At 52.6% G+C, this 26,472-nt stretch overlaps 1 protein-coding gene across 1 annotated transcript; it reads left to right on the plus strand.

The window, feature by feature from the left end:
* The first annotated feature begins 4,499 nt into the window (after positions 1–4,499).
* Positions 4,500–25,772, plus strand: SSC4D (scavenger receptor cysteine rich family member with 4 domains). Its single transcript, XM_039460494.2, has 11 exons — positions 4,500–4,783; positions 9,157–9,355; positions 14,456–14,491; positions 14,905–15,210; positions 16,157–16,234; positions 17,520–17,834; positions 19,680–19,757; positions 21,288–21,362; positions 21,478–21,789; positions 23,084–23,161; positions 24,457–25,772. Exons 2-11 carry the CDS (start codon positions 9,190–9,192, stop codon positions 24,771–24,773), a joined length of 1,761 nt encoding a protein of 586 aa, XP_039316428.1. The 5' UTR covers positions 4,500–4,783; positions 9,157–9,189; the 3' UTR covers positions 24,774–25,772.
* Positions 25,773–26,472: the final 700 nt, after the last annotated feature.

Here is a 26,472-nt window from a genome sequence, read left to right on the forward strand (position 1 = left end):
GGTCTCACTCTGTCGCCCAGGCTGGAGTGCAGTGGTGCAGTCTCGGCTCACTGCAGCTTCCACCTCCCAGGTTCAGGGATTCTCGTGCCTCAGCCTCCTGAGTAGCTGGGATTACAGGCTCGTACCGCCTCACATGGTTTCTCACCGCAAGGAACCCACCCGCCTCAGTCTCCCAAAAGTGCTGGGGTTACAGGCGTGAGACATCGCACCTGGCCCAACCACGGCATTCGTTTCCTGCATTCCCAGTGATCCCCAGACCCATACCACGATCTCACTGATGCCATCATGTGGAACCATGCCCTTTACTTAAGAGAATCCCAGGACCTGGCCTCAGGAAATCCAAATATCAAACCAAGGTTGTGGAGCGTCCCACCTTGGGAAGGAAGGCTGAACACAATGAACTGACTGACACCCTTGTTGCCACCAGCCAGACCACCAGGGGGCCCATTACTCAAGATCACCATGGCAACCAGATAACGCCAACCTGCATACTTTTTAATGCATATGTCATAATTTTAAAATATGCTTACTAAATGCAATGTGGTATCCTGGATTGGCTCCTGGAACAGAAAAAGGACGTTAGTGAGAACACTGGTAATATTCATTCAAATAAAATCTGGAGTTTGGGCCGGGCACGGTGGCTCATGCCTGGAATCCCAGCACTTTGGGAGGCTGAGGCAGGCGGATCACGAGGTCAAGAGACCAAGACCATCCTGGCCAACATGGTGAAACCCCAACTCTACTAAAAATACAAAAATTAGCTGGGCGTGGTGGCACACACCTATAATCCCAGCTACTCGGGAGGCTGAGGCGGAATTGCCTGAACTCGGGAAGCAGAGGTTGCAGTGAGCCAAGATTGTGCCACTGCACTCCAGCCTGGCTCCTGGTGACGGAGCGAAACTCTCTCAAAAAAATAAAAATAAAAATAAATTTAAAAAAATCTGGAGTTTGGTTTAATACATATATATATATATATATATATATATATATATATATTTGTTTTTGTTTTTTTTGAGACGGAGTTTCGCTCTTGTTACCCAGGCTGGAGTGCAATGGCGCGATCTCGGCTCACCGCAACCTCCGCCTCCTGGGTTCAGGCAATTCTCCTGCCTCAGCCTCCTGAGTAGCTGGGATTACAGGCACGAGCCACCATGCCCAGCTAATTTTTTATATTTTTAGTAGAGACGGGGTTTCACTGTGTTGACCAGGATGGTCTCGATCTCTCGACCTCGTAATCCACCCGCCTCAGCCTCCCAAAGTGCTGGGATTACAGGCTTGAGCCACCGCGCCCGGCCTTTTTCTTCCTTTTTTAGAGACAGGGTTTCACTACGTAGCCCCAGCTGCTTTTGAATTCCTATGCTCAAGGGATCTTCCTACCTCAGCCTCTCGAAGTACTGAGATTACAGTTATGGGCCACTACACCCAGCCATTTATATAAAATTCTAGGAAATACAAATTAATCTATAGCAACAGCAGATAAGCGTCTTGTTAGAGATGGAAGAATGGTGGGAGGAGGGGAAGGTTTACAGAGGAGCAGGAAGAAATCTTTAAGCATGATGGAGGTGTTCATTATCTTGATTGTGGTGATGGATTGATGGATTCATATACATGTGAAAACTAATCAAATTGTACACTTCTTGTTTTCTTTTTAAGACAGTCTCGCTCTGTTGCCATGCGCCAGGCTGGAGTGTAGTGGTGTGATCTTGGCTCACTGCAACCTCCACCTCCCGGGTTCAAGCAATTCTCTTGCCTCAGCCTCCCTAATCTGGCTGGGACTACAGGTGCGCACCACCATGCCCAGCTAATTTTTGTATTTTAGTAGAGATGGAGTTTCACCATGTTGGCCAGGTTGGTCTTAAACTCCCAACCTTGTGATCCACCCTCCTCAGCCTCCCAAAGTGCTGGGATTACAGGCAGGAGCCACCGGGCTGGCCAAGACAAACTTTTGAGAACTGGTGAAATACTTGTATCAGTTTCCTGGGGCTGCGGCAGCGAAGTTTCATGAACTGAGTGGCTTTAATAATCGTTCATTGTCTCACAGTGCTGGAGACTCAGAAGTCTGAAATCAATGTATCAGCAGGGCAGGCTTCCTGAAACCTGGGAGACTCCTCCTTTGCCTCCTAGTTTCTGGGTTTGCGATTCTCGGCCTTCCTTGGCTTGCAGATGCCACTCCCCTTTGTCAATGCCTGATCATGTTTTCTATCTTTCCATCACATCTGGCTAACTTCTAAACTTCTCAGCTGGGTGTGGTGGCTCATGCCTGTAATCCCAGCAGGCATAAGCCCCCATGCCCGGCTAACTTTGTATTTTTAGTAGAGATGGGGTTTTACCATGTTGGTCAGGCTGGTCTCGAACCCCCAACCTCAGGTGATCTGCCTGCCTCGGCCTCCGAAAGTGCTGGGATTACAGGCATGAGCCACTGCACCCAGCATTTTTTTTTCTTTTCTCTCTTCCTTTCCTTCCCTCCCTCCCTCCCTCCCTTCCTTTCTCCCTCCTTCCCTTCCTTCTTTCTCTCTTTCTCTTTTTCTTTCTACAGGATCTTGCTCTGTAGCCCGGGCTGGAGTACAGTGGCAATCATGGTTAACTGCAGCCTCCAACTCCTGGACTCCAGTGATCCTCCCACCTCAGCCTCTTAGCATGCTGAGACCACGGGTGTACACCAGCACGCCTGGCTAATTTTTTTTTTTTTTTTGGTAGAGACAAGGTCTCACCATATTGCCCAGGCTGGTCTCGAACTCCTGTGCTCCAGCAATCCTGCTACCTCAAGCCTCCCAAAGTGTTGGGATTAGAGGCATGAACCACTGCACCAGGCCTCAAACATACAGTCATGCATCACTTAGCAGCCAGTGCATATTCTGAAAAATACGTCGTTACTTGATTTCCTTACTGTGCGCGCATCATAGAGTGTACTCACGCAAACCTAGATGGGCTAGCACACTGCATACCTTGGCTCCGTGGTCTAGCCTATTGCTTCTAGGCTACAAATCTAGAACCTGGGAGGTGGACGTTGCAGTGAGCTAAGATCGTGCCATTGCACTCCAGCCTGGGCAACAAGAACAAGACTTAGTCTAAAGAAAAAAAGGAGAAGAAGAAGAAAAGGAACCAGAAAAAGAATAAAGAAATGAGTGGGGATGGGATGCGCCTCCAGGTTTGGGAACTGCCCTGCGGGGTTCTAAGGGCCCCTCCAGCTCTGAGAGTTTGTGCCTCTGTGGGAAAGAGCCAGAACCCCAGCAGAGCCCTTTATTGCAGCTACAAACCACAACATAAGCCACACATCACTTCCTCTCACCTAGAACTACAAAAGCACCAGAACTCAGGAAGAACCACACAAGAAAGTAAAATTATGCCAGGCGCAGTGGCTCACGCCTGAAATCCTACACTGAGGGAGGACGAGGTGGGAGGATTGCTTGAGCCCAGGAGTTTGAACCAGCCTGGGTCACATAGCGAGACCCTATCTCAAAATAAAATGTAGATTTTATTACTGTGTTCTTACTGTCCCTTTTCTATGTTTAGATACACAAGTACCATTGTGTAACAAATTGCCTATGGTGTTCAGTGCAGTCACAAGCTCTACAGGTTTTGTAGCCTCTCAGCACTTTGGGAGGCCAAGGCAGGCGGATCACCTGAGGTCAAGAGTTCAAGGCCAGCCTGGCCAACATGGAGAAACCCAGTCACTAAAAAAAAAAAAAAAAAAAAATACATGGCCAGGCACGGTGGCTCAAGTCTGTAATCCCAGCACTTTGGGAGGCCGAGGCGGGTGGATCACGAGGTCAAGAGATCGAGACCAGCCTGGTCAACATGGTGAAACCCCGTCTCTACTAAAAATACAAAAAATTAGCTGGGCATGGTGGCGTCTGCCTGTAATCCCAGCTACTCAGGAGGCTGAGGCAGGAGAATTGCCTGAACCCAGGAGGCGGAGGTTGCGGTGAGCCGAGATCGTGCCATTGCACTCCAGCCTGGGTTAACAAGAGCGAAACTCCATCTCAAAAAAAAAAAATACAAAAATTAGCCTGGCTTGGTGGTGCACACCTGTAATCCTGGGTATTTGGGAGGCTGAGGAACTAGAATTGATTGAACCTCGGAGGCGGAGGATGCAGGGAGCCAAGATTGCACCATTGCATTCCAGCAGCCCGGGTGACAGAGAGAAACTCTGCCTAATAACAAAAGGCAAAATCAGCAGCCCCTAAGTGAAGTTGTGAGGTCATGAGGTCCTGCCTGCATGGGAAGCCCACGCCATACACTGTGGCTCCTGGGACCCTTTCCAAACCCTCAGCTGACATGGTTGGGTCAGGACATCATCAAGGGGACTCTGGGGCTGGATCAGAGCTACCTCCAAAGATCAGGGTGCTTGGCTGCCCTGCAAAGGGGTGGAGACCTATCTAGGCCTCTCTGAAACCTGAACCCTGGGGTCGGGGGAGGCTGTGGGGGGAGGAGGGGCTGCCTGGCCCTGAGCATCCATGCCTCCCCCCACCACGTAACTCCGCCTCCACCTAGGTGCCCTTTCTCTGGGGCCGCTCCAGCTGGTGCCAGCCACCTCCACTCCCCTTTGCTTCTCGCTGTCCCTAAGGTTGGATGGAGACAGGCTGGGACCACCAGCCAGCTCCATGGGCAGGGGCTTTGCCTCTACTCACCTTCCAGCTGTGGAAAGAAAAGAAGAAACGTCTGTGTTGATTTCTATTTGGAAGATCCTTCCTCCTCCTAAACTTCCAGGGGCAGACACAGTGATTCGACCTTGGATTGACTGTAGAAGAAGGGACAGGAAGAGCCCAGAATATTCCCCCAGGTATGAATCCTTCGCTTTTGCTGGGGTGTTTGTGCATATGTGCGTGTGCATGCGTGTGTGTGTTTGTGTGTGTGTGTGTGTGTGTGTGTGTGTGTGAGAGAGAGAGAGACAGAGAGAGAGACAAAGACAGAGACAGAGAGAGAGAGAGAGAGAACCGTTTCCCACTGGTCAGATGGTAAATTGTCCTTGTTAATTTCCCAAGCCCCTTCTGGCTGTTGTTTTCTATGATTCTGCAGCCATCTCCTTGATTCAGTCATTCAACAAACATTTTCTGAGTATCCATCCTTTGCCAAGTGCAACCACTGAATAAGATCTGGTGTCTGCCCTCGAGGGTCCGCACTCTCAAAGGAGAAACAGTAATTATAACAGTAGCCACCCACACCTAGCGAGGGCCAGACACGGGGCTAAGCCTTGGGCAAACATTTGCTCGTTGAACTTGGCAAAAATGATAAGGGATAAGTGGATCACATTCGCCGTTTTTCAGATGAGAACAGCGAGGCTTTGCGAGGTGAAGGTCGCACAGCTAGGAAATGGTGGAGCGGATGCTGTAATATTAACCGCTGTGCTATGCGGCCGGCTGCATTGTAGTAAATGTAGGCAATAGATGGTTTGTAAAGGGGTGCGAAGGAATGGGAGGGCGTTGAAGAGCCCTAATCACCGGGGGCAGGGAAGGGTGAAGCCTTGTCTTGCAGAACTGGAGGGCTGCACCTTGGAGCTGGGGGGGTAAGGAGGCAGACTTGGTAGAGGGCTCTGGGGTCACCTGGGATGTGAGGTCCGTGGGGCTCATGATCAGGGGTCCTTCTCCCTCATTCCTGGGCCGATGTGGTGAAACCCCGTCTCTACTAAAAGTACAGAAAATAGCTGGGCATGGTGGTGGGGCACCTGTAATCCAAGGGGATAGAGTTGGGGAAGCTGAGGATTCCTGGCAGGGTGTCTGGAAGTTTTCTGTCTCCATAGACACAGGGTGGGAGCTGATCTGGCCTGGGGGGGGCCAGTGTCCCAGCAGCCTGAGAAGTGGGTGGCACCGAAGCCAGGAGGTAGAAGGAGGCCCAAATAACGATAACACCAAGCCCCAAGCAAAGACTGGACTGTGACTCTCCCCCTCCTCACGGCTCTCGGCTCTCATCTCCCAGCTGTCACCAGTCCAGGCAGAAGGAGGACAAAAGGTGATTATTCCACTGGGGGCTGTCCTCGGCCCCATGAATGGGGTGTTGAAATCCCCGTGTCCACATCCGGGTAGGTTTTCATCTTCTCCCTAACCAGACTTTGTACACGGGGGCAGAGGCAAAGCCAGAGAGAGGAGGGGGTTGGGAAGGCGAGAGGGGGTTCCTTCTGGAACGGGCACCCATGTACCCCAACACCCCACTCTCTCAATGTGGCCCAAACAGAATCATCCTCTCCACCACCTCCTCCTACAAAGTCCCCATCAGGGTGACCGGGAGCCAATGAATGCGCCTAGCTCCCCACCCCCAACACCAAGGCAAACCCAGTCCAGCCAGTTCCATCTCCCACGTCTTTCCCATCTCTCCTTCCTCTCTGCCTCTCATGGTCTGGAGTCTGGACGACTGCATCAGGCTCTAAACGAGCCTCCCATCTCTCCCCAACCAACCAGTCCACAGTCCACACAATGCATCAGATCCCTGCTAAAAGTCTACAAGAGGCCAGGCAGGGCAGCTCATGCCTATAATCCCAACATTTCGGGATGCCAAGGCAGAGAGATCACCTGAGGTCGAGAGGGGGAGATCAGCCTGACCAACGTGGAGAAGCCCTGTCTCTACTAAAAATACAAAAATTGGCCGGGCGTGGTGGCGCATACCTGTAATCCCAGCTACTCAGAAGGAGTAGCTGGCGTGATCATGGCTCACTGCAGTCTCCAACTCCTGGGCTCAAGTGATCCTCCCACCTTGGCCTCCCAAAGCACTGAAATTACAGGCATGTACCACCATGCCCAGCTAATTATTTTTTAGTTTTGTAGAGATGGGGTTTCACTATGTTGTCCAGGCTGGTCTTTAACTCCTGGGCTCAAGTGGGCCTCCCTTCTCAGCCCCACCAAAGTGCTCACGGGAGTAAACCGCAATGCTTAGCCTAAACATAATTTAAATCAGGGCTGGGTGTGGTGGCTCATGCTTGTTAATTCTAGCACTTTGGGAGGCCGAGGCAGGTGTATCACTTGAGGGCAAAAGTTCCAGACCAACCAGGCCAACATGGGGAAACCCTGTCTCTACTAAAATTACAAAAATTAGCTGAGCGTGGTGACATATGCCTATAATCCCAGCTACTGGGGAGGCTGAGGCAGGAGAAGCGCTTGAACCCAGGAGGTGAAGGTTGCAGTGAGCTGAGATCAGGCCACTGCACTACAGCCTGGTCGACAGAGGGAGGCTCTGTCTCAAAAATAAATAAAATAAAATAAAATAAATAATTTAAATCAAAAGAAATGAGCCAATAAAATGAGAAAAATTATTAAGGAAATTATAATAGTTACCATGGCTTATAAATACATTTTTTAAAAGTGAAGAAATGGCTGGGCGTGGTGGCTCACGCCTGTAATCCCAACACTTTGGGAGGCTGAGGCAGGCAGATCATGAGGTCAGGAGTTTGAGAACAGCCTGGCCAACATGGTTAAACCCCATCTCTACTAAAAATACAAAAATTAGTCAGGTGTGGTGGCACACGCCTGTAATCCCAGCTACTTAGGAGGCTGAGGCAGGAGAATCACCTGAACCCAGGAGGCAGAGGTTGCGGTGAGCCAAGATGGCGCCATTGCGCTCCAGCCTGGGTAACAAGAGCGAAACTCTGTCTCAAAAAAAAAAAAAAAGGAAGAAGAAGAAGAAGAAGAAGAAAGAGAGAGAAGGAGGGAAAGAAAAAGAAAGAAAAAAAGAAGGCCGGGTGCGGTGGCTCACGCCTGTAATCCCAGCACTTTGGGAGGCTGAGGCTGGTGGATCAACTCAGTTTGTGGTTGAGAGTTCGAGACCAGCCTGGCCAACATGGAGAAATCCCGTCTCGAAAAAAAGAAGGAAAGGAATAAGGAAGGAAGGAAGGAAGGAAGGGAAGACAAAAAATCGATTGTGCTGCCCTGGAGGATAGCCTTGGAGCCCCCGGGCCGGTCATGGTTTGGGCCCAGCCAACCTTCCCAACCCCCTCTCCCCCCCCACCGTTTCCCGCTTCACACATCCTCCTCCAGCCAAGCTCGACTCCTCACGCGTTTCCATCCATGCAGCATCTTTCCCACCTCCCAGCTTTTGCCTCTGCCATGGTCTCCACTCAGAATGCCAAAGGCAAGTGGAAAAGTCATTTTCCCCTGAAGCTGGCCCCTCTGGGAAATAAACACTTGGGATCTTTTTTACTTTTTCCTGCAGCCTCGAACTCCTTGGCGCAAGTGATCCTCCTACCTCGGCCTCCCCATTAGCTGGGACTACAGCCATGAGTCACCATACCCAGGACTCATTAAAAAAAAAAAATTCTACTAATTTTTGTGTTTTTAAAATTTAACTTTTTTTTTTTTTTTTTTTTGAGACGGAGTTTCGCTCTCGTTACCCAGGCTGGAGTGCAATGGCGCGATCTCGGCTCACCGCAACCTCCGCCTCCTGGGGTCAGGCAATTCTCCTGCCTCAGCCTCCTGAGTAGCTGGGATTACAGGCACGCGCCACCATGCCCAGCTAATTTTTTGTGTTTTTAGTAGAGTCGGGGTTTCACCATGTTGACCAGGATGGTCTCAATCTCTTGACCTCGTGATCCACCCGCCTCGGCCTCCCAAAGTGCTGGGATTACAGGCTTGAGCCACTGCGCCCGGTCTAAAATTTAACTTTTTTTTCTTTTTGTGGCAGAGTCTCGCTTTGTCACCCACGCTGGAGTGCAGTAGCATGATCTCAGCTCACTGCAACCTCCATCTCCTGGGTTTAAGAGATTCTCCTGCCTCGGCCTCTCGAGTAGCTGGGATCATAGGTGCCCGCCACCACCCCCAGCCAATTTTTGTATTTTTGGTACAGAGTTTCACCATGTTGGTCAGCTAGTCTCCAACTCCTGACCTCAAGTGACCCGCCTACCTCAGCCTCCCGAAGTGCTGGGATTACAGACATGAGCCACCGCGCCTGGCCTAATTTTTGTGTTTATTGAAACAGATGCATTTTTGCCATGTTGCCCAGGCTGGTCTTGAGCTCCTGGGTTCAAGCGATCCACCTGCTTCAGCCTCCCAACGTGCTGAGATTTCAGGAGTGAGTCGCCACACTCATCCTCATTTTTAAAAACTTTTTGTAGAGATGGGGTCTCACTAGGTTTCCCAGGCTGGTCTCGAACTCCTGGGTTCAAGCAATCCTCCCACCTCAGCCTCCCAAAGCACTGGGAGGCCCAGTAATGTTTGGGATCTTTAATTTCAGATGTTCCAACTGTGACTTCTCTCTGGTCCCTTGATGGAAGCATCTGAAACACCCTTCACCATTTGGATGCGCAAGGAAGCAGAGATGCAAATTGGTCCCCAGCCAGATGAGAAGGGCTGGGGGTGGAGGTTGGGAGATGGGAGTGCTGCACCTCCCCTCCTCCCCCAAGCCCTGTCCTTCCTTCTCCTCCTGCCACTGGGTGAGTCCTCCCCTGCCGGCCCTTGCTACTTCCTCTTTGTGGCTCTCAGTTGTCCCAGCTGTAACTTTTTAGTAGGAGGGGGTTTGTGAATGAGCTTGTTCCTGCTGTTCTTTCCAACGCTGACATTTGCCCAGAGTTGACGAAAGAGCTAAGAGTCTGAGTTTGGAGAATGAAGGGCTCAGTAATGGAGGTGACAGGTAAACACACTTAAGGAATGAACAGTTAGGGGACACTGGGCACAGGGAACGACAGAAAGAGAGTGTGCTCCCCAGTGGCTGTTGGAAAAGCAGTTGGAAAAAGAGATGAAATCAAATGACCTCGGGACTATTTGAACATAAGAAGGCCAGGCATGGTGGCTCACGCCTGTAATCCCAGCACTTTGGGAGGCCAAAATGGGAGGATAACCTGAGGTCAGGAGTTTGAGACTAGCTGGCCAACATGGTGAAACCCGAGTCTCTACTAAAAATACAAAAATTAGCCGGGCATGGCAGCATGCACCTGTAATCCCAGCTACTGGGGAGGGTGAGGCAGGAGAATCACTTGAACCTGGGAGGTGAAGGTGGCAGTGAGCCAAGGTCATGCCACTGCACTCTGGCCTGGGTGACCGAGCAAGCCTCCATCTCAAAAAGAAATTTAAAAATAAATAAGAAGAAGTGGAGTTGGCTGGGCACGGTGGCTCATACCTGTAATTCCAGCACTTAGGGAGGCCAAGGCCGGTGGATCACAAGGTCAGGAGTTCAAGACCAGCTTGACCAACATAGTGAAACCCCGTCTCTACTAAAAATATAAGAGCTGGGCATGGTGGTGTGTGCCTGTAATTCCAGCTACTAGGGAGGTTGAGGCAGGAGAATCGTTTCAACCCAGAAGGCAGAGGTTACAGTGAGCTAAGATCACACCACCGTGCTCCAGCCTGGGTGAGAGGGCGAGACTCCACCTCAAAAAAAAAAAAAGTGGGCCGGGCGCGGTGGCTCAAGCCTGTAATCCCAGCACTTTGGGAGGCCGAGGCGGGTGGATCATGAGGTCAAGAGATCGAGACCATCCTGGTCAACATGGTGAAACCCCGTCTCTACTAAAAATACAAAAAATTAGCTGGGCATGGTGGCGCGTGCCTGTAATCCCAGCTACTCAGGAGGCTGAGGCAGGAGAATTGCCTGAACCCAGGAGGCGGAGGTTGCGGTGAGCCGAGATCGCGCCATTGCACTCCAGCCTGGGTCACAAGAGCGAAACTCCGTCTCAAAAAAAAAAAAAAAAAAAAAAGTGGAGTCTCAGTTTCTTCATCAGTAAAATGGGCGCACGAATACAGGCTGCAGAGGGTGTAGAATCCTCACAATGATTCTACAAGGTAATGTGTGTGAAAGTGTCAGAACTGTCATACCCAGAGCACAAGCGAGGGATTATTTTGGGGCTTTCCATTTTGCCTGGTAGGCAAATTTTACTTCCCTGTTTCTTCTCCCACCTCCACTCTCAAGCCTCGTGCTCAGAGCTACATGATGAAAAAGATCGTGGCTGTCTGGGTAGCCTCTCAGCTCTACCCTTCATTACCTATGTGACTCTCAGCAAGTCGCCTCATCTCACTAACCCTGAAGTTGCCCTGTCTGTAAAATCCTGCCTAACTTATAAATTATCCTAATGATTTACCGAGTTCGTCTAAAGAAAGCAAGGAGGACATACGTGATACCGGAAGCGGAGAGACTCAAGGCCAGGCAAAATGGCTCATGCCTGTAATTCTAGTACTTTGGGAGGCTGAGATGGGAGGATCACTTAAGGCCAGGGGTTTGAGACCAGCCTGGGCAACATAATGAGACCCCTGACCCTATAAAAAATTGAAAAATTTGGCTGGGAGTGGTGGCTCATGCCTGTAATCCCAGCACTTTGGGAGGCTGAGGCAGGCGGATCACTTGAGGTCATGAGTTCAAGACTAGCCTGGCCAAACATGGTGAAACCCCATCTCTACCTAAAAATATAAAAATTAGCCAGGTGTGGTGCTATGTACCTGCAGTCCCAATTACTCGGGAGGCCAAGGTGGCACCCGGGAGGCAGAGGTTGCAGTGAGCTGAGATTGTGCTGCAGCACTCCAGCCTGGATGGAGAAAGACTCTTGTCTAAAAAAGAAAAAAAAAAAAAAAAAAAAAAAAAAAAAAAAGACTGGATGGGTGGCATTAGCTTGTAGTCCCAGCTATTCTGGAGGCTGAGGCGGGATGATGGATTGAACTCAGGTATTAGAGGCTGCAGTGAGCTATGATCATGCCACTGTACTCCAGGCTGGGTGACAGACTGAGACTGTCTCAAAAAAAAAAAAAAGAATGAAGTAGAAGGACTCATATAGGCAAATATTTAGGGAGGCGATTGTAATGAATCCCAAAGCCATATTACACATTTAAGGTGGAGCTACTGAACATCTGCTGCATACCAGGCTCTGAGTGGAGAGCCCTGGAGAACACAGAGTTGAGACAGGCACGACCATATTACCAGGGAGAAGTCCCCCAAAGAGGCCTGGGTACGTAGTGCTCAGGAATTCAGAGGACACAGAGCACTTGTCGCTGTGGGCTCCAGGATGGTTTCCCAGAGGAAGGCGCTCCAAGCTGGAACTTGAAGAAAGCTCTTGGCCAGGCGCGGTGGCTCATGCTGTAATCCCAGCACTTTGGCAGGCCAAGGTGGGTGGATCACCTGAGGTCAGGAGTTTGAGACCAGCCTGGCCAACATGGTGAAACCCCGTCTCTATTATAAATTAGCCGGGAGTGGAGGCATGTGCCTATAGTTCCAGCTACTCGGAGAGGCTGAGACAAGAGAATCACTTGAACCCGGGAGGTGGAGGTTGCAGTGAGCCAAGATTGCTCCACTGCACTCCAGACTGGGTGACAAAGCAAGAGTCTCTCTTGAAAGAAAGAAAGAAAGAAAAAGGAAGGAAGGAAGGAAGGAGGGAAGGAAGGAAGAAAAAAGAAAGCTCTAAGCTTCCTTCCTTGAAGGAAGGATCAAGAGGGCTGTAATGAGCAGGAAGCCAGAACAGAACAGGATAAAGACCTGGAGACAATACCCAGGTTTGTTGGCAAGTGCCTGCAGTTTCAGCTACCTGAGAGGCAGAGGCGGGAAGATTGCTAGAGGCCAGGAGTTTGAGACTAGGCTGTGCAACATCGAGAGACCCCAGCTTTAAAAACAAAAACAGGCTGGGCGTGGTGGCTCATGCCCGTAATCCCAGCACTTTGGGAGGCCGAGGCAGGCGGATCACCTGAGGTCAGGAGCTCTAGACCAGCCTGACTAACATGGTGAAACCCTGTCTCTACTAAAAATACGAATGGTTGGTGCCTGTAATCCCAGCTACTCAGGAGGCTGAGGCAGGAGAATCGCTTGAACCTGGGAGGCACAGGTTGCAATGAGCCAAGATGATGCCATTGCACTCCAGCCTGGGTTACAGAGCAGGACTCCGTTTCAATACATGCATACATACATACATAGCAAAACAAAAACCTGGAGACAAAATTGATGGGAGATTAAGAAATAAGGTGAGGCGCCAGGCGCGGTGGCTCAAGCCTGTAATCCCAGCACTTTGGGAGGCCGAGGCGGGTGGATCACGAGGTCAAGGGATCGAGACCATCCTGGTCAACATGGTGAAACCCCGTCTCTACTAAAAATACAAAATATTAGCTGGGCATGGTGGTGCGTGCCGGTAATCCCAGCTACTCAGGAGGCTGAGGCAGGAGAATTGCCTGAACCCAGGAGGCGGAGGTTGTGGTGAGCCGAGATCGTGCCATTGCACTCCAGCCTGGGTAACAAGAGCAAAACTCCGTCTCCAAAAAAAAAAGAAATAAGGTGAGGCAGGTTGCAGTGGTTCACACCTGTAATCCCAGTATTTTGGGAGACTGAGGCAGGAGAATTGCTTGACTTCAGGAGTTTGAAACCATTCTGGGCAACAGAACCTCGACTCTACAAAAAATACAAAAAGAATTGGCCAAGTGTGGTGGTGCACACCTATAATCCTAGCTACTTGGGAGGCTACGGCAGGACTGCTTGAGCCCAGGAGGTTGAGGCTGCAGCAAGCCATGATCGTGCCACTGCACTGGAGCCTAGGCAACAGAGCAAGACCCTGTAAAAACAAAACAAAATAAAAGTCCGGGCGAGGTGGCTTACGCCTGTAATTCCAGCACTTTGAGAGCCTGAGGTGGATGGATCACCTGAGGTCAGGAGTTTGAGGCTGGCCTGACCAACACGATGAAACCCCATCTCTACTAAAACCACAAATAGTAGCTGGGTGTGGTGGCGCACACCTGTAATCTCAGCTACTTGGGACGCTGAGGCAGGAGAATCGCTTGAACCCCAGAGGCAGAGGTTGCAGTGAGCCACGATCATGCCATTGCACTCCAGCTTGGGCCAAAAAAAGCGAGACTCAAAGAAAAAAAACAAAAACAAAACAAAACAAAAAAACAAAAACAAAGGCCAGGCTAGGTAGCTCACACCTATAATCCCAGCACTTTGGGAGGCTGAGGCGGGTGGATCACGAGGTCAGAAGATCGAGACCATCCTGGCCAACACAGTAAAACCCCGTCTCTACTAAAAATCCAAAAAATGAGCCAGGTGTGGTGGCCTTCGCCTGTAGTCCCAGCTGCTCCAGAGGCTGAGGCAGGAGAATCACTTGAGCCTCTGAGGCGGAGGTTGCAGCGAGCCAAGATCACGCCATGGCACTCCAGCCTGGGTGACAAGAGAGAAACTCGGTCTCAAAGAAAAAAAAAGAAAGAAAAAAGCGAGGCAAGGCTGGTCAGAATGGTTAGAAGATTCTGAAGGCTTTGTAGTGACCGCTCAGGAGCTGAGACTCCTGCAGGTAATGGGTCCTTATGGGATTTAGCATTAGTTTGAGACGTGCAGATATACAGATTTACCCTCACAGATCTCTCGGGGTTGGCTTGGGATCTCTGAGAGATGTGTGACGCAGACAAGCCAATCACAACAGGGGGGCAAGAGCCAGTGGGGCTTTGGGAAAGCAGGGGTACTGAAGTCCAAGAAGACGGGCGTGATGTTGAGGATGGCTGGGGTTGGGGGGGGGTGTTCCTGGGACCAGGGAGCCATGGTGTGGGCAGAGGGGCCAATGCTCTTCCTCACTCTGTTTCAGCCAGTGCCCTACAGCCCACTCCACTGCCCTTTCCAGGTAGGTGCCCCACCTCGCCCTTCCTCACCCTCACCTGCCCCCCAGGCACTCCAGCCTCAGACAGGAAACCTCAGGACGTGATGACTAAACAGTCCCCTTGGCTCTAGATGCCCCCATCTCAGGGAAGCTGGAGTCTCCCCATTTTCCAGAAGGGATTGATCCCAAGGGCCCTATGGCTTCATGACAAAGTGGGTAACCTGGCTGGGTCCCGTAGCACACATGTCTGTAATCCTAGTGCTTTGGGAGGCCAAGGCAGGAGGATCACTTGAGTCCAGGAATTTGAGACCAGCCTAGGCAACAGAGTGAGACCCAGTCTCTACCAAAACAGAAGAAAAAAAGGACATAGTGGGTGGGTACCCTGGAGGCTGGACTCAGTGACCTCCCCCCTGGTGCCAGCTCCACCCTCTTTACAGAGCTGAGGCTCGTGGGGGGCCCCAGCCGCTGCCGGGGGCGCCTGGAAGTCATGCACGGTGGCTCCTGGGGCAGCGTCTGTGACGACGACTGGGATGTGGTGGACGCCAATGTGGTGTGTCGGCAGCTGGGCTGTGGCCTGGCGCTGCCCGTGCCACGGCCCCTCGCCTTTGGCCAGGGCCGAGGCCCCATCCTGCTGGACAACGTGGAGTGCCGTGGGCAGGAAGCTGCGCTGAGCGAGTGCGGCAGCCGGGGCTGGGGCGTCCACAATTGCTTTCACTACGAGGACGTGGCTGTCCTGTGTGACGGTGAGTGCAGCCCTAGGACCTGGGGGCACAGACCGACTGTGGTAGGCAGCAGGGCTGTAGGCTAGATGAATGAAAGGACTTCCCATGGATAAGGCTGTTCCGTGCAGATCAGGCCAGGGGCTGCAATGCCTGGTGCTGGGGAAGAGCCCCAGCAAGGGTCTCAGGGGTTCTTCTCGTTCATTGCCTGACCTTGGACCAAAAGAAAACCAGCATCACTGCTTCCACATGAGGCTTTGATTGTCCCAGCAGACCACCTCCCTTTAAAAAAATTTTCTTTTTAGCCAGGTGAGGTAGCTCACGCCTATAATCCCAGCACTTTGGGAGGCCAAGGTGGGTGGATCACCAGGTCAGGAGTTCAAGACCAGCCTGGGCAACATGGTGAAACCCCATCTCCACGTCTCTACTAAAACAAAAAATTAGCCAGGTGTGGTGGTGCACACCTGTAATCCCAGCTATTCTGGAGGCTGAGGCAGGGGAATCGCTGGAACTTGGGCGGTGGAGGTTGCAGTGAGCCGAGATCGTGCCACTGCACTCCAGCCTAGTGACAGAGCAAGACTTTGTCTCAATTAAAAAAGAAAAAAAATTAACCGGTCGTGGAGGCAGGTGCCTGTAATCCCAGCTACTCGGGAGGCTGAGGCAGGAGAATAACTTGAACCTGGGAGGAGGAGGTTGCAGTGAGCTGAGATGGCACCACTACACTCCAGCCTGGGTGACAGAGCAAGACTCCATCTCAAAAACCCAACAAACCTACTGTGCTTTAAAGGAGTCCGGGACTTTGGTGTGGCCCCTCCTCCTCTCATACCCCAGGATTCCTGGCTGTGACTCTGTGTGGCCAGAAGTTCTGGGGGCAACCACCTTATGGGTCCATCCTCCTGCCCCTCAAACACCCTGTGGTGTGAGGATGGAGAACAGAGAGACCCCTGTATCCACCCCACTTCCTTTCCAGAATTCTTGCCAACGCAGCCCCCAACGAGAAAGATGTTAACCAGTAGAGCGCCCCCTAGGACACTTCCGAATGGAAAAAGTATGTAAGCATAATGTGGGCACCACCTGGGTTTTCGGAGAGAAGTCTCTCACACCCTACCCTAGGCAGTGGGAAGACAGGGATTACAAATTAAAGATTGAAAGGTAGAGAAAATGGCCAGGCGTGGTGGCTCACACATGTAATCCCAGCATTTAGGGAAGCTGAGGCTGGCGGATCATTGGAGGTCAGGAGTTCGAGACCAGCCTGGCCAACATGGAGAAACCCCGTCTCTACTAAAAACACAAAAATTAGCTGGGCGTTGTGGTGGGCCACTATAATCCCAGCTACTCGGGAGGCTGAGGCAGGAGAATTCCTTGAACCAAGGAGGCAGAAGTTGCAATGAGATCATGCCACTGTATGTTCCAGCGTGGGGGACAGAGCAAGACTACGTCTCAAAAAAGAAAAAAAAAAAAAAAAAAAAAAAAGGAAGTTAGAGAAAATGACCAGGCATGCTGGCTCATGCCTGTAATCCTAGCACTTTGGGAGGCAGAGGTAGGTGGATCACTTGAGGCCCCAGGGGGTCAAGGCTTCGGTGAATTGTGATTGGGAGTTCAAGACCAGCCTGGGCAACATGGTGAAACCCTGTCTCTACAAGAAATACAAAAAGTAGGTAGGCATGGTGGCACATGCCTGTAGTTCCAGCTACTTGGGAGGCTGAGGCAGGAGAATTGCTTAACCCCAGAAGGTGGAGGTTGCAGTGAGATCATGCCATTGTACTCCAGATTGGGGGACACAGTGAGATCCTGTCTTTAAAGAGAGAGAGAGAGAGAGAAAGAGAAGAAGAGAGAGAGAGAGAGAGAGAGAGAGGGAGAAAATGAGTCGGGGGAGGGGTGACACTGGAGCCTTATCTTACAGGAAGGTCAGATGAGCCCAAGAAGGATGATCATGACTAGAATAAGAGAAAGAAAAGTGCTCTAAAAGAGGGACAGTGAAAGAGACAAGGAAGTCCAGAGGTGGAAGAGGGGTCACATTACTCAGATCAGGGAGGGCTTCCTGGAGGAAGAGATGTGGGAGCTGTACTTTGAGGATTTCATTTGCAGTAGAGGAGGAAGCACGTTCCAGGCTGCCAGGAGAGAGGGAGCAGGATAGGGGAGTTGGTTTTAGGCAGGGATGATACTGTGATTCCACAAACCACCCCCAATCTGGACCGAGGAGGCAGTGCTCTGGGAAGGGGGGTTAGCAGATGTCCCCGGGTTGTAGGTCCTAGGACACCTAGCTGCCCTAGTGGAGGGACAGGAGGCAGAGGCCAGTGGGAGATACGCCCCGCCCCCGCTCCTGTCCCCAGGTGAGGGCAGTGTGCGCCTGGTGGGGGGCGCAAACCCGTGTCAGGGCAGAGTGGAGATCCTGCATGGTGGCCTGTGGGGCACCGTGTGTGACGACGACTGGGGGCTGCCGGATGCCGCTGTGGTCTGTCGCCAGCTGGGATGTGGGGCGGCCATGGCCGCCACCACCAACGCCTTCTTCGGCTATGGCACGGGGCACATCCTGCTGGACAACGTGCACTGCGAAGGCAGCGAGCCCCACCTGGCAGCCTGCCAGAGCCTGGGCTGGGGCGTGCACAACTGCGGCCACCACGAGGACGCGGGCGCGCTATGCACAGGTTCGGGTTCTAGGGACGGTGGGCGGGGCTTGCGGGGAGTGTGGGCGGGGCCAGGCGCGGGCAGAGGCGGAGCCCTGCGCTGATGGCAGGAGGAGGAGGCGGCTTGGGTGGGGAAGTGAATGGGGAGGGTGTTTTGGCTGTCTTGACGCTTCCCAGAGCTCTTCTGGAGGCCTCCAAAATTACTTCTATCTCAGTACTGTTCTAGAAGTGCCTCCGAATATCCCAAAACTCCTTGTGGTACACTCCACAGCTATGTAACAATACTGCACTAATCCAGCCTGGCCAATCTTGAGAAACGTAGCCAGCCGGGCGTGGTGGCGCCTGCCTATAATCCCAGCGACTCGGGAGGCTGAGGGAGGAGAATCGCTTGAACCCAGGAGGCAGAGGTTGCAGTGAGCCGAGCTCATGCCATTGCACTCCAGCCTGGGCAACAGAGAGAGACTCTGTCTCAAAAAACAAACAAACAAACAAACAAAACAAAACCCTGCACTATTGCTTCACCAATACTCCAGAATTCTATAGCGATATCCCAAGAATGCCTCCAGAACGTTCCAGCAAGTACTGTTTCTGGAGCACTTTAGAGTAACAATCTAGAATAACAGAGCAACGCTCTAGAATTGCCCAAGAGATATTTCAGAATTCTCGAATGGCCACAACTTTACCTAGCACAACCCTCTGTCATTCTGATGCTTAAATAATGGTATTTTCTCCCCACCTGGGCCCTTTCCAACTATTTCACAGATGGACTCCGCTCTGTAAAAGATAAAAAGTGCTTGCTTGCCCACGACTCATAACTCATAGCAAACTAAGGGCTATCATTCCCAGGGTATAGGTAGGAAACCTGAGGCCCAGAGAGTCAGAGCCTTACCCATGGTCGCACAGTTGATGCAAGGCAGGCGAACCCCCAACTTGAGGCTTAGTTCAGGAGGGTTTTTGGTTTCCCCTAGCAAAGAATTTAAGGGCCAGCTGGTGTTGGCAACTTTCATTGACACAGCCGTCCACAGCAGCAGGGGTCCTGCTCCTTGCTGAGCAGGGCTACCTGATAGGCAGTGTGCCCAGAGTGGCAGCTCAGAGGCAGGTCGGCAGTCATAATTCTATTTACTTTCAAGTCTATGCAAATTGGGGGGTGGATTATGCAGATATTTTAAGAAATAGAATGGTAATTTTTGGGTTGTCTGTGTTGCCATGGAAAGGTAACTCCAGGTGTTGCCACGGCAATGGCAAACTGACATGGCACACGGGTGGGCGTGTCTCATGGAGAGGCGCTTCCACCCCATCCTGTTTCAGTTAGTCCTCAATTTGGTCCGGTGTCTGAACCCCACCTCCTGGGTTGAGTCCCCTCTCCTGCCCCATTCCTCCCTCAGAGATCAGTTGTTTTTTTGTTTTTGTTTTTTACTATAAGAGGGGGTATAGAAGGGCAGAAGTCTGTCGCAGTGAGCCCTGGTAGAGCCCCTGCTAACCCTGGGCATGTCCCTTTCCCTGCTAGCCCTGTTTTCTCTTTAAGAGGGGACTAATGAGAACTCAGGACTGTGCATGGTCCTCCCTGATGGGCAAGGCCTTCTGTACTCCATGTCTGTGGGACACAGTGGGCTTCTGAGAACATGGGACATTGGAGAGAAATGAAAGCATGTCTCTTAGAGTCTTGTACAAACTGTGAAGTGTATACCTCACAGCACAAGTGAATTACAACCATAATCAAAGTGGGGACAGGCCTCCTCGGACCCCAGCTGTGGCTGGGTCACCAGCCCTGGAGGTAACATCTATTCTCTCCTCTAGGGAGACTCTCCTAGCCTCCCCTGACCAGAATCTCAGCCTCTGACCCTGTCGCCTTCTCTCCTGCCCTAGTCCTGGGTCCCCCAACGCTCACAGCACTGCCATCCTCGGCCACAAGAGAGGACTGGGCTTGGCGCACAGATTCGTCCGGTAAAGAGCTCAGCCTTCCGGGCGGGAATGTTAGGGGCACAGTGGGTATGGCTAGGAACTGGGAAGAATGTTCTGGATCCACAGGCGGGGGCCCTGGCTAACAGGCCAGGGCTTTGGCCAGATGGTGCAGAGGTGGGTGAGAGAATTATGAGCAGACGGAGCAAGGATGATGAAACCCAGAGCTCTGAAAACTTCAGCGGGGTGGGAGGAGGCAGTATGAGATTTCTTCAAAGCACAGAAGTAAAATTTGGGATGTGGGTGGCAGCTCACTCTTGTAATCCCAGCACTTTCGGAAACAGGTGGGAGGATTGCTTGAGGTCAGTTGAAGACCATCCTGGGCAATGTAGCTAGACCCTGCCTTTACAAATAATGTTTTAAAAAATTGCCCGGTGTGGTGGCTCACGCTTTTAATCCCAGCACTTTGGGAGGCCGAGGTAGGTGAGTCACTTGAGGTTAGGAGTTCGAAACCACCCTGGCCAACATGGTGAAATCCCATCTCTATTGAAAATACCAAAATTAAAAATAAATAAATAAATATACAAAAATTAGCTAGGCGCCTGTAATCCCAGCTACTTGGAAGGCTGAGGTAGGAGGAGAATCGCTTGAGCCTGGCAGGCAGAGGTTGCAGAGAGCCAAGATTGTGCCACTGCACTCCAGTCTGGGCGACTGAGGAGACTCCGTATCAAAAAAAAAAAAAAAAAAGAAAGAAAAGAAAAAATTAACTGGGCGTGGTGGCTTGCGCCTATAGTCCTAGCACTTTGGAATACCGAGGCGGGAGGATCGCTTGAGGCCAGTTCTAGGCTGCAGTGAGCGGAGCGGTGATGACATCACTGCACTCCAGTCTGGGCGACAGAGCAAGACCCTTTCTCGCCGGGCGCGGTGGCTCAAGCCTGTAATCCCAGCACTTTGGGAGGCCGAGGCGGGTGGATCACGAGGTCGAGAGATCGAGACCATCCTGGTCAACATGGTGAAACCCCGTCTCTACTAAAAGTGCAAAAAATTAGCTGGGCATGGTGGCACGTGCCTGTAATCCCAGCTACTCAGGAGGCTGAGGCAGGAGAATTGCCTGAGCCCAGGAGGCGGAGGTTGCGGTGAGCCGAGATCGCGCCATTGCACTCCAGCCTGGGTAACAAGGGCGAAACTCCGTCTCAAAAAAAAAAAAAAGACCCTTTCTCAAAGTTAATTTTTTTTTCAATGGGATGATGCTGAGGTTGGGGACTGAGAAACCTTATGAGGGGGCTGATTGAGATGAAGGCTGAATCAAGGTTAGCAGTGCAATTGGAATTAGGATAGGAACTATCCCAGGGCTCGATGTTACGATAACACCTAGAATTAGTGGATTCCAACCAAGTTTCCCGGAGATCCCAACTGGCACCAGACAACGTGGTGATTCTGGGGTTGCAGCTGAGTGGGGGGGCGGGGTAAAGGTGCGGTAGGATTGGGGGGGCTGGGTAGATGTCCCCGTGCCCTGCTGCAAGACAGAATGCCTCCTCGTCCCTTTCGAACGCTTTAGATGCCCTGTCTCCGCAGCTACAGGAGTTGCCCCCCAGCCTTCCCGGGAGACTGCACTGCTTACCACCGCTGCCTGGGCCGCAGGGAAAAAAAGTAAGTGGCCGTGCCCGGGGTCCGCGGGGGGCGGGGGAGGGGAGGGCCGGGGCTCTGCCCGGGAGCCGGCATCCCCAGCCCAGCCCCTCTGGCCGCGGGCATGTGCGCCCCGCAGGCGGGCGGCTGCGGCTGGTGGGCGGCCCGGGCCCGTGCCGCGGCCGCGTGGAGGTGCTGTACGCCGGGGGCTGGGGCACCGTGTGCGACGATGACTGGGACTTTGCGGACGCGCGCGTGGCCTGCCGCGAGGCGGGCTGCGGGCCCGCGCTGGGCGCCACGGGCCTGGGCCATTTCGGCTACGGCCGCGGCCCAGTGCTGCTGGACAACGTGGGCTGCGCTGGCACGGAGGCCCGCCTGAGCGACTGCTTCCACCTGGGCTGGGGCCAGCACAACTGCGGCCACCACGAGGACGCGGGCGCGCTCTGCGCAGGTGAGGCCGCCGACTGGGCCGCTCACTGCGGCGTGGGAGGGGCGGGGCCGGGCGCGGCCTGGGCGGGGCCACGCGTGAGGCCGCTCTGCGGCACCGCCGGACCCGGGGAGCATGCGCACTCCGCGGAGGGGCGCCGCCCCGCCGTCCGCGCTCTCTACGGCTGCGCAGGGGGGCGGGGCCAGAACGGAGCGCCCTCTGCAGTGGAAAATGGGGCGGGGCCTGGGGAGGGCCGCTTGGTGCAGCAGTGAGGGGCGGTGGCCGAGGTCAGGGCTAAGGCCGATCCCTGTTCCAGCAAGGCATCAAGTCTGTAAAGGGGGGAGCCGTTTGCTCCCTGATAAACCTAGACCAAGCAAAATTCTATTAAGCAGAGAGTAGATCACCTTTGCTAGAGCAAGCGTGTGACCTTTGGGCGGAGTCAATGGAAAGGGCTGCTTGCAATTTGGCAGAAGACCGTGAAATTCATGAATTGCTGCGGGAGCTGATCTCTTTACCCTCATCTGGTGCCCCAGGCCTAGTAGGCCCTACTTCCCCATGGTCTTGGCCACAAAGCGTTCTCCACAACCCCTATTTCTTTCCTTTTTTTCTTGCTGTCACCCAGGCTGGAGTGCAGTAGCACGATCCTAGTTCACTGCAGCCTTAAACTCCTGGGCTCAAGCAATCCTACCCGCTTAACCTCTAGAGAGTTGGGACTGCACGGGGCATGCCACCGCGCCTGGCTAATTTTTGTATTTTTTGTAGAGGTGGGGTCTGGCTGCATTGCCCAGGCCACTCTCGAACTGCAGGCCTCAAGCAATTCTCTCACCTTGACCTTGACCTCTTTTTTTTTTTTTTTTGAGACGGAGTCTCGCTTTGTCACCCAGGCTGGAGTGCAGTGGCACTATCTTGGTTCACTGCAACCTCTGCCTCCTGCGTTCAAGTGATTCTCCTGCCTCAGCCTCCCGAGCAGCTGGGATTACAGGCACATGCCACCACGCCCTGCTAATTTTTCTATTTTTAGTAGAGATGGGTTTTTGCCATGATGGCCAGGCTGGTCTCGAACTCCTGACCTCAGGTGATCCACCCGCCCAGCCTCACCTTGACCTCTTAAAGTGCTGGGATTACAAGTGTGAGCCACTGCGACCACCCAGTGACACAACCCCCATTTCTGATCAAGGGGAGCGGTTCTTCAGGAACCTGTAAAGTCCTTTTTGTCCTTAGGACAGGCTTTCCTGGGGAGAGCAGGAGGGGGCCTGGCCCTAAGGAACATGTTCCCTGTTGTGACAGCACCTCTTTTTATCTGTCCTTCCTGAGCCAGGCCCAGAGGAGCTGGGACTGCAAGTCCAGCAGGATGGTTCTGAGACTACACGGGTACCCACTCCTCGGCCCAGGGATGGTAGGTGCTCACAGTCCCCTGAAAGTGAGGGGAGGCATCAGGGTCATTGAAAGGACCTGGATTGGGGGAGGTCACAGCCTGGGTTATAAAGCTCAGCAGATGTTCACATGAGGACCTGGAAACTCTTGTCCTTTTTGTGGGTCTCAGGCTTCTTTCGTAAGAATATGGTGTCCAGAAAGAAGGAGGTAAACTTCAAATTACAGCAATCTGGAGATTTCTAGAGGTGGGATCAGAATGAGGGGATAAGGATCCTGTCTTGAACACAGCAATGAAAACATTCAGAATGTACTTCCGGGAGCCCAGGGGGTTGGGGGAGACCATGATGATGACCTTCAGGGGAAACAATAGGATGTAATCACAGTCTCATAACAGCTGGCCTGGGGCGGGGCACTGGGATTATGAACAGAGGACTAGGGAGAGAGCAGTCATGAGGCACCCAGCACACGTCACGGATCACTCGACAAACATTTGCATGCTTTCCCCCAGTCCTGAGACTCTGGGTCTGGACTGATGCCCATTTTATTGACTTATTTATTTATTTATTTTTATTTCTTTTTGAGACGAAGTCTTGTTCTGTCACCCAGGCTGGAGTGCAATGGCACGATCTCAGTTCACTGCAATCTCCACCTCCCAGGTTCAAGCGATTCTTGTGCCTCAGCCTCCCCAGTAGCTGGGATTATAGGCATGCGCCATCACACCCGGCTAATTTTGTGTGTGTGTGTTTTTAGCAGAGACAGGGTTTCATCATGTTGGCCAGGCTGGTCTCAAACTCCTGACCTCAAGTGATCCACCAGCCTTGGCCTCCCAGAGTGGTGGGATTACAGGCATGAGCCACCATGCCCAGCCCCATCTTACTTATTTTTGAGAGTCTTGCTCTGTCACGCAGGCTGGAACGCAGTGGCATGATCATGGCTACTGCAGCCTTGACCTCCTGGGCTCAAGCGATCCTCCTGCTTCAGCCTCCCAAGTAGCTGGGATTACAAGGCACACACTAACACGCTCAGCTAATTTTTGTTTTTTGCTTTGGTTTGTTTTTAGAGACAGGGTCTTGCTATGTTGCCCAGGCTGCTGGGCACAAGCAATCCTTCCTGCCTCAGCCTCCCAAAGTGCTGGGATTGCAGGCGTGAGCCACTTCGCCCTGTGTCCATCTTATTTTAATTTCATGTGTCTGCCTTCATCTAGTGGCTCCCAGGGCAGTGCTCAGAGTGTCTCAGACCTCTCTTTACTCCCACCTGACCTAGCTTGGGAGTAGCCTGCCACAAAGCAGCCCCTACTTAGCCCTTGTCCCCCGACAGGGCATCTACGTCTGGTCAACGGAGCCCACCGATGCGAGGGGCGTGTCGAGCTCTACCTAGGGCAACGGTGGGGCACTGTCTGTGATGATGCTTGGGACCTGCGGGCAGCTGGTGTCCTGTGCCGCCAGCTGGGCTGTGGCCAGGCCCTGGCAGCTCCTGGGGAGGCTCACTTTGGTCCAGGCCGAGGCCCCATTCTCCTGGACAATGTCAAGTGCCGTGGGGAAGAGAGTGCCCTGCTGCTCTGCTCTCACATCCGCTGGGATGCCCACAACTGCGACCACAGCGAGGATGCCAGTGTCCTGTGCCAGCCTTCATGACCCAGTCCGCTCTGCAGACCACCTCTTCTTCCAGGAGCTGTGACCTGCCCTTCCTCCTCCAGGAAGCCCTCCTCTTGATGACTACAGTTCACTTTGCCCCTCCTTCCCTTGCCTGGGAGAGAGCCTACCTAGACAGTGCAGTCCCACATGGGGAAGCCTGGCTCTACCCCCCTCCACTGACTGCGTGACCTCAGCCTGTCGTCCACTATTGTCAGCCCAGTTCAGTGAAAGCTCCCGTGGTTTTGCTCAGCCAAAACCAAAATGAGGGGAAGAGAAATGACTCCTAACTCTTCTCTTTGGTGGGGCTCTTCTTATAGCACCAGACCTGCCTTCCTCGACCTAGATCCAGGAGGCTCAGGGGCTCTTTAAACGGGGTATCTCCTCTTCCTGCAACCCATCTTGGGATCCCCAAGAAGAGGGAAGGCAGGAGGGGCCTACAGCTCTTACCGTAGGCCTCAAGGGCTGCAGAGGAAGCTGGGTCCCTGCCCTGCCCTGCTCCACGAGGGTCTGGACTCACTCAGATGGTGCTCGGCTGGACAAGGGGACCAGGGGAGGGGCCAAAGCAGGGACAGGGGTCCCTCCCTGCAGCTGGAACCAGCATCTCTGATCTATATGTCCCCACCACAGAGCCTCCACTTTGCAGGAGCAACGAACACTGGGGGCCTGTAGCCACCCGTTCATAGGTGCCAAGTCAATAAAGCATTGTCCCCCGTCTCTTATAATCGAAGCCACTGTTTGAGCACAAATGCATACTCGGTGGCAGCAGGACAGACTCTGGGCAGGGCTCTGGGGTGGAAACAAGGTTCAGGATGCAGGATGGTTCAAGAGCATCGTCCAAGGGCTCTCAGCAGATACGTCACATCCTGGAAATGTTGAGTCACAGTGTCAGGCCTCCACCGCCCCTAGGGAGCCCCTCAACACATCAACTCTCTCCTTTCACATATGCAGAAATCCACATCCAGCAAAAGGAAGGGGCTCGATCAAGGCCACAAAGCAAGGTGTTGGAGTCACTAGAAGAGAGAAGAAATTATTATTATTATTTTTTTTATTTTTTCGAGGCAGAGTTTCGCTCTTGTTACCCAGGCTGGAGTGCAATGGCGCGATCTCGGCTCACCGCAACCTCCACCTCCTGGGTTCAGGCAATTCTCCTGCCTCAGCCTCCTGAGTAGCTGGGATTACAGGCACGTGCCACCATGCCCAGCTAATTTTTTGTATTTTTAGTAGAGACGGGGTTTCACCATGCTGACCAGGACGGTCTCGATCTCTTGACCTCGTGATCCACCTGCCTCGGCCTCCCAAAGTGCTGGGATTACAGGCTTGAGCCACCGCGCCCGGCCAATTTTTGTATTTTTAGTAGAAAGTGGGTTTTACCACATTGGTCAGGCTGGTTTTAAACTCCTGACCTCAGGTGATCCACCTGCCTCAGTCTCCCAAAGTGCTGGGATTATAGGTGTGAGCCACTGCACCTGGACGTTTTCTTTTATTCTTAAGACACAGAGTCTATTCTGTCACCCAGGCAAGGTGCAGTGGTCTTATCATAATTCACTACAGCCTCGAACTCCCGGATGCAAGCAATCCTCCCACCTCAGGCTCCCAAGTAGCTAGGACTACAGGAGCGTGCTACCATGCCCAGCTGTTTTAAAATCTTCTTGTAGAAGAGGAAGAAAAAAAAAAAATCTTCTTGTAGAAATCGGATTTT

Source organism: Saimiri boliviensis, chromosome 20 (assembly GCF_048565385.1).
Source record: "Saimiri boliviensis isolate mSaiBol1 chromosome 20, mSaiBol1.pri, whole genome shotgun sequence".
NCBI classification, from domain to species: Eukaryota; Metazoa; Chordata; class Mammalia; order Primates; family Cebidae; genus Saimiri; species Saimiri boliviensis.

Coding starts and splice junctions, on each gene's coding strand:
- SSC4D (XM_039460494.2), top strand. CDS start 9,190: ATGGAAGCATCTGAAACACCCTTCACCATTTGGATGCGCAAGGAAGCA. Junction 15,211..16,156: donor CGTGGCTGTCCTGTGTGACG/GTGAGTGCAGCC, acceptor CTTCCTTTCCAG/AATTCTTGCCAACGCAGCCC. Junction 19,758..21,287: donor TTGGCGCACAGATTCGTCCG/GTAAAGAGCTCA, acceptor CTGTCTCCGCAG/CTACAGGAGTTGCCCCCCAG.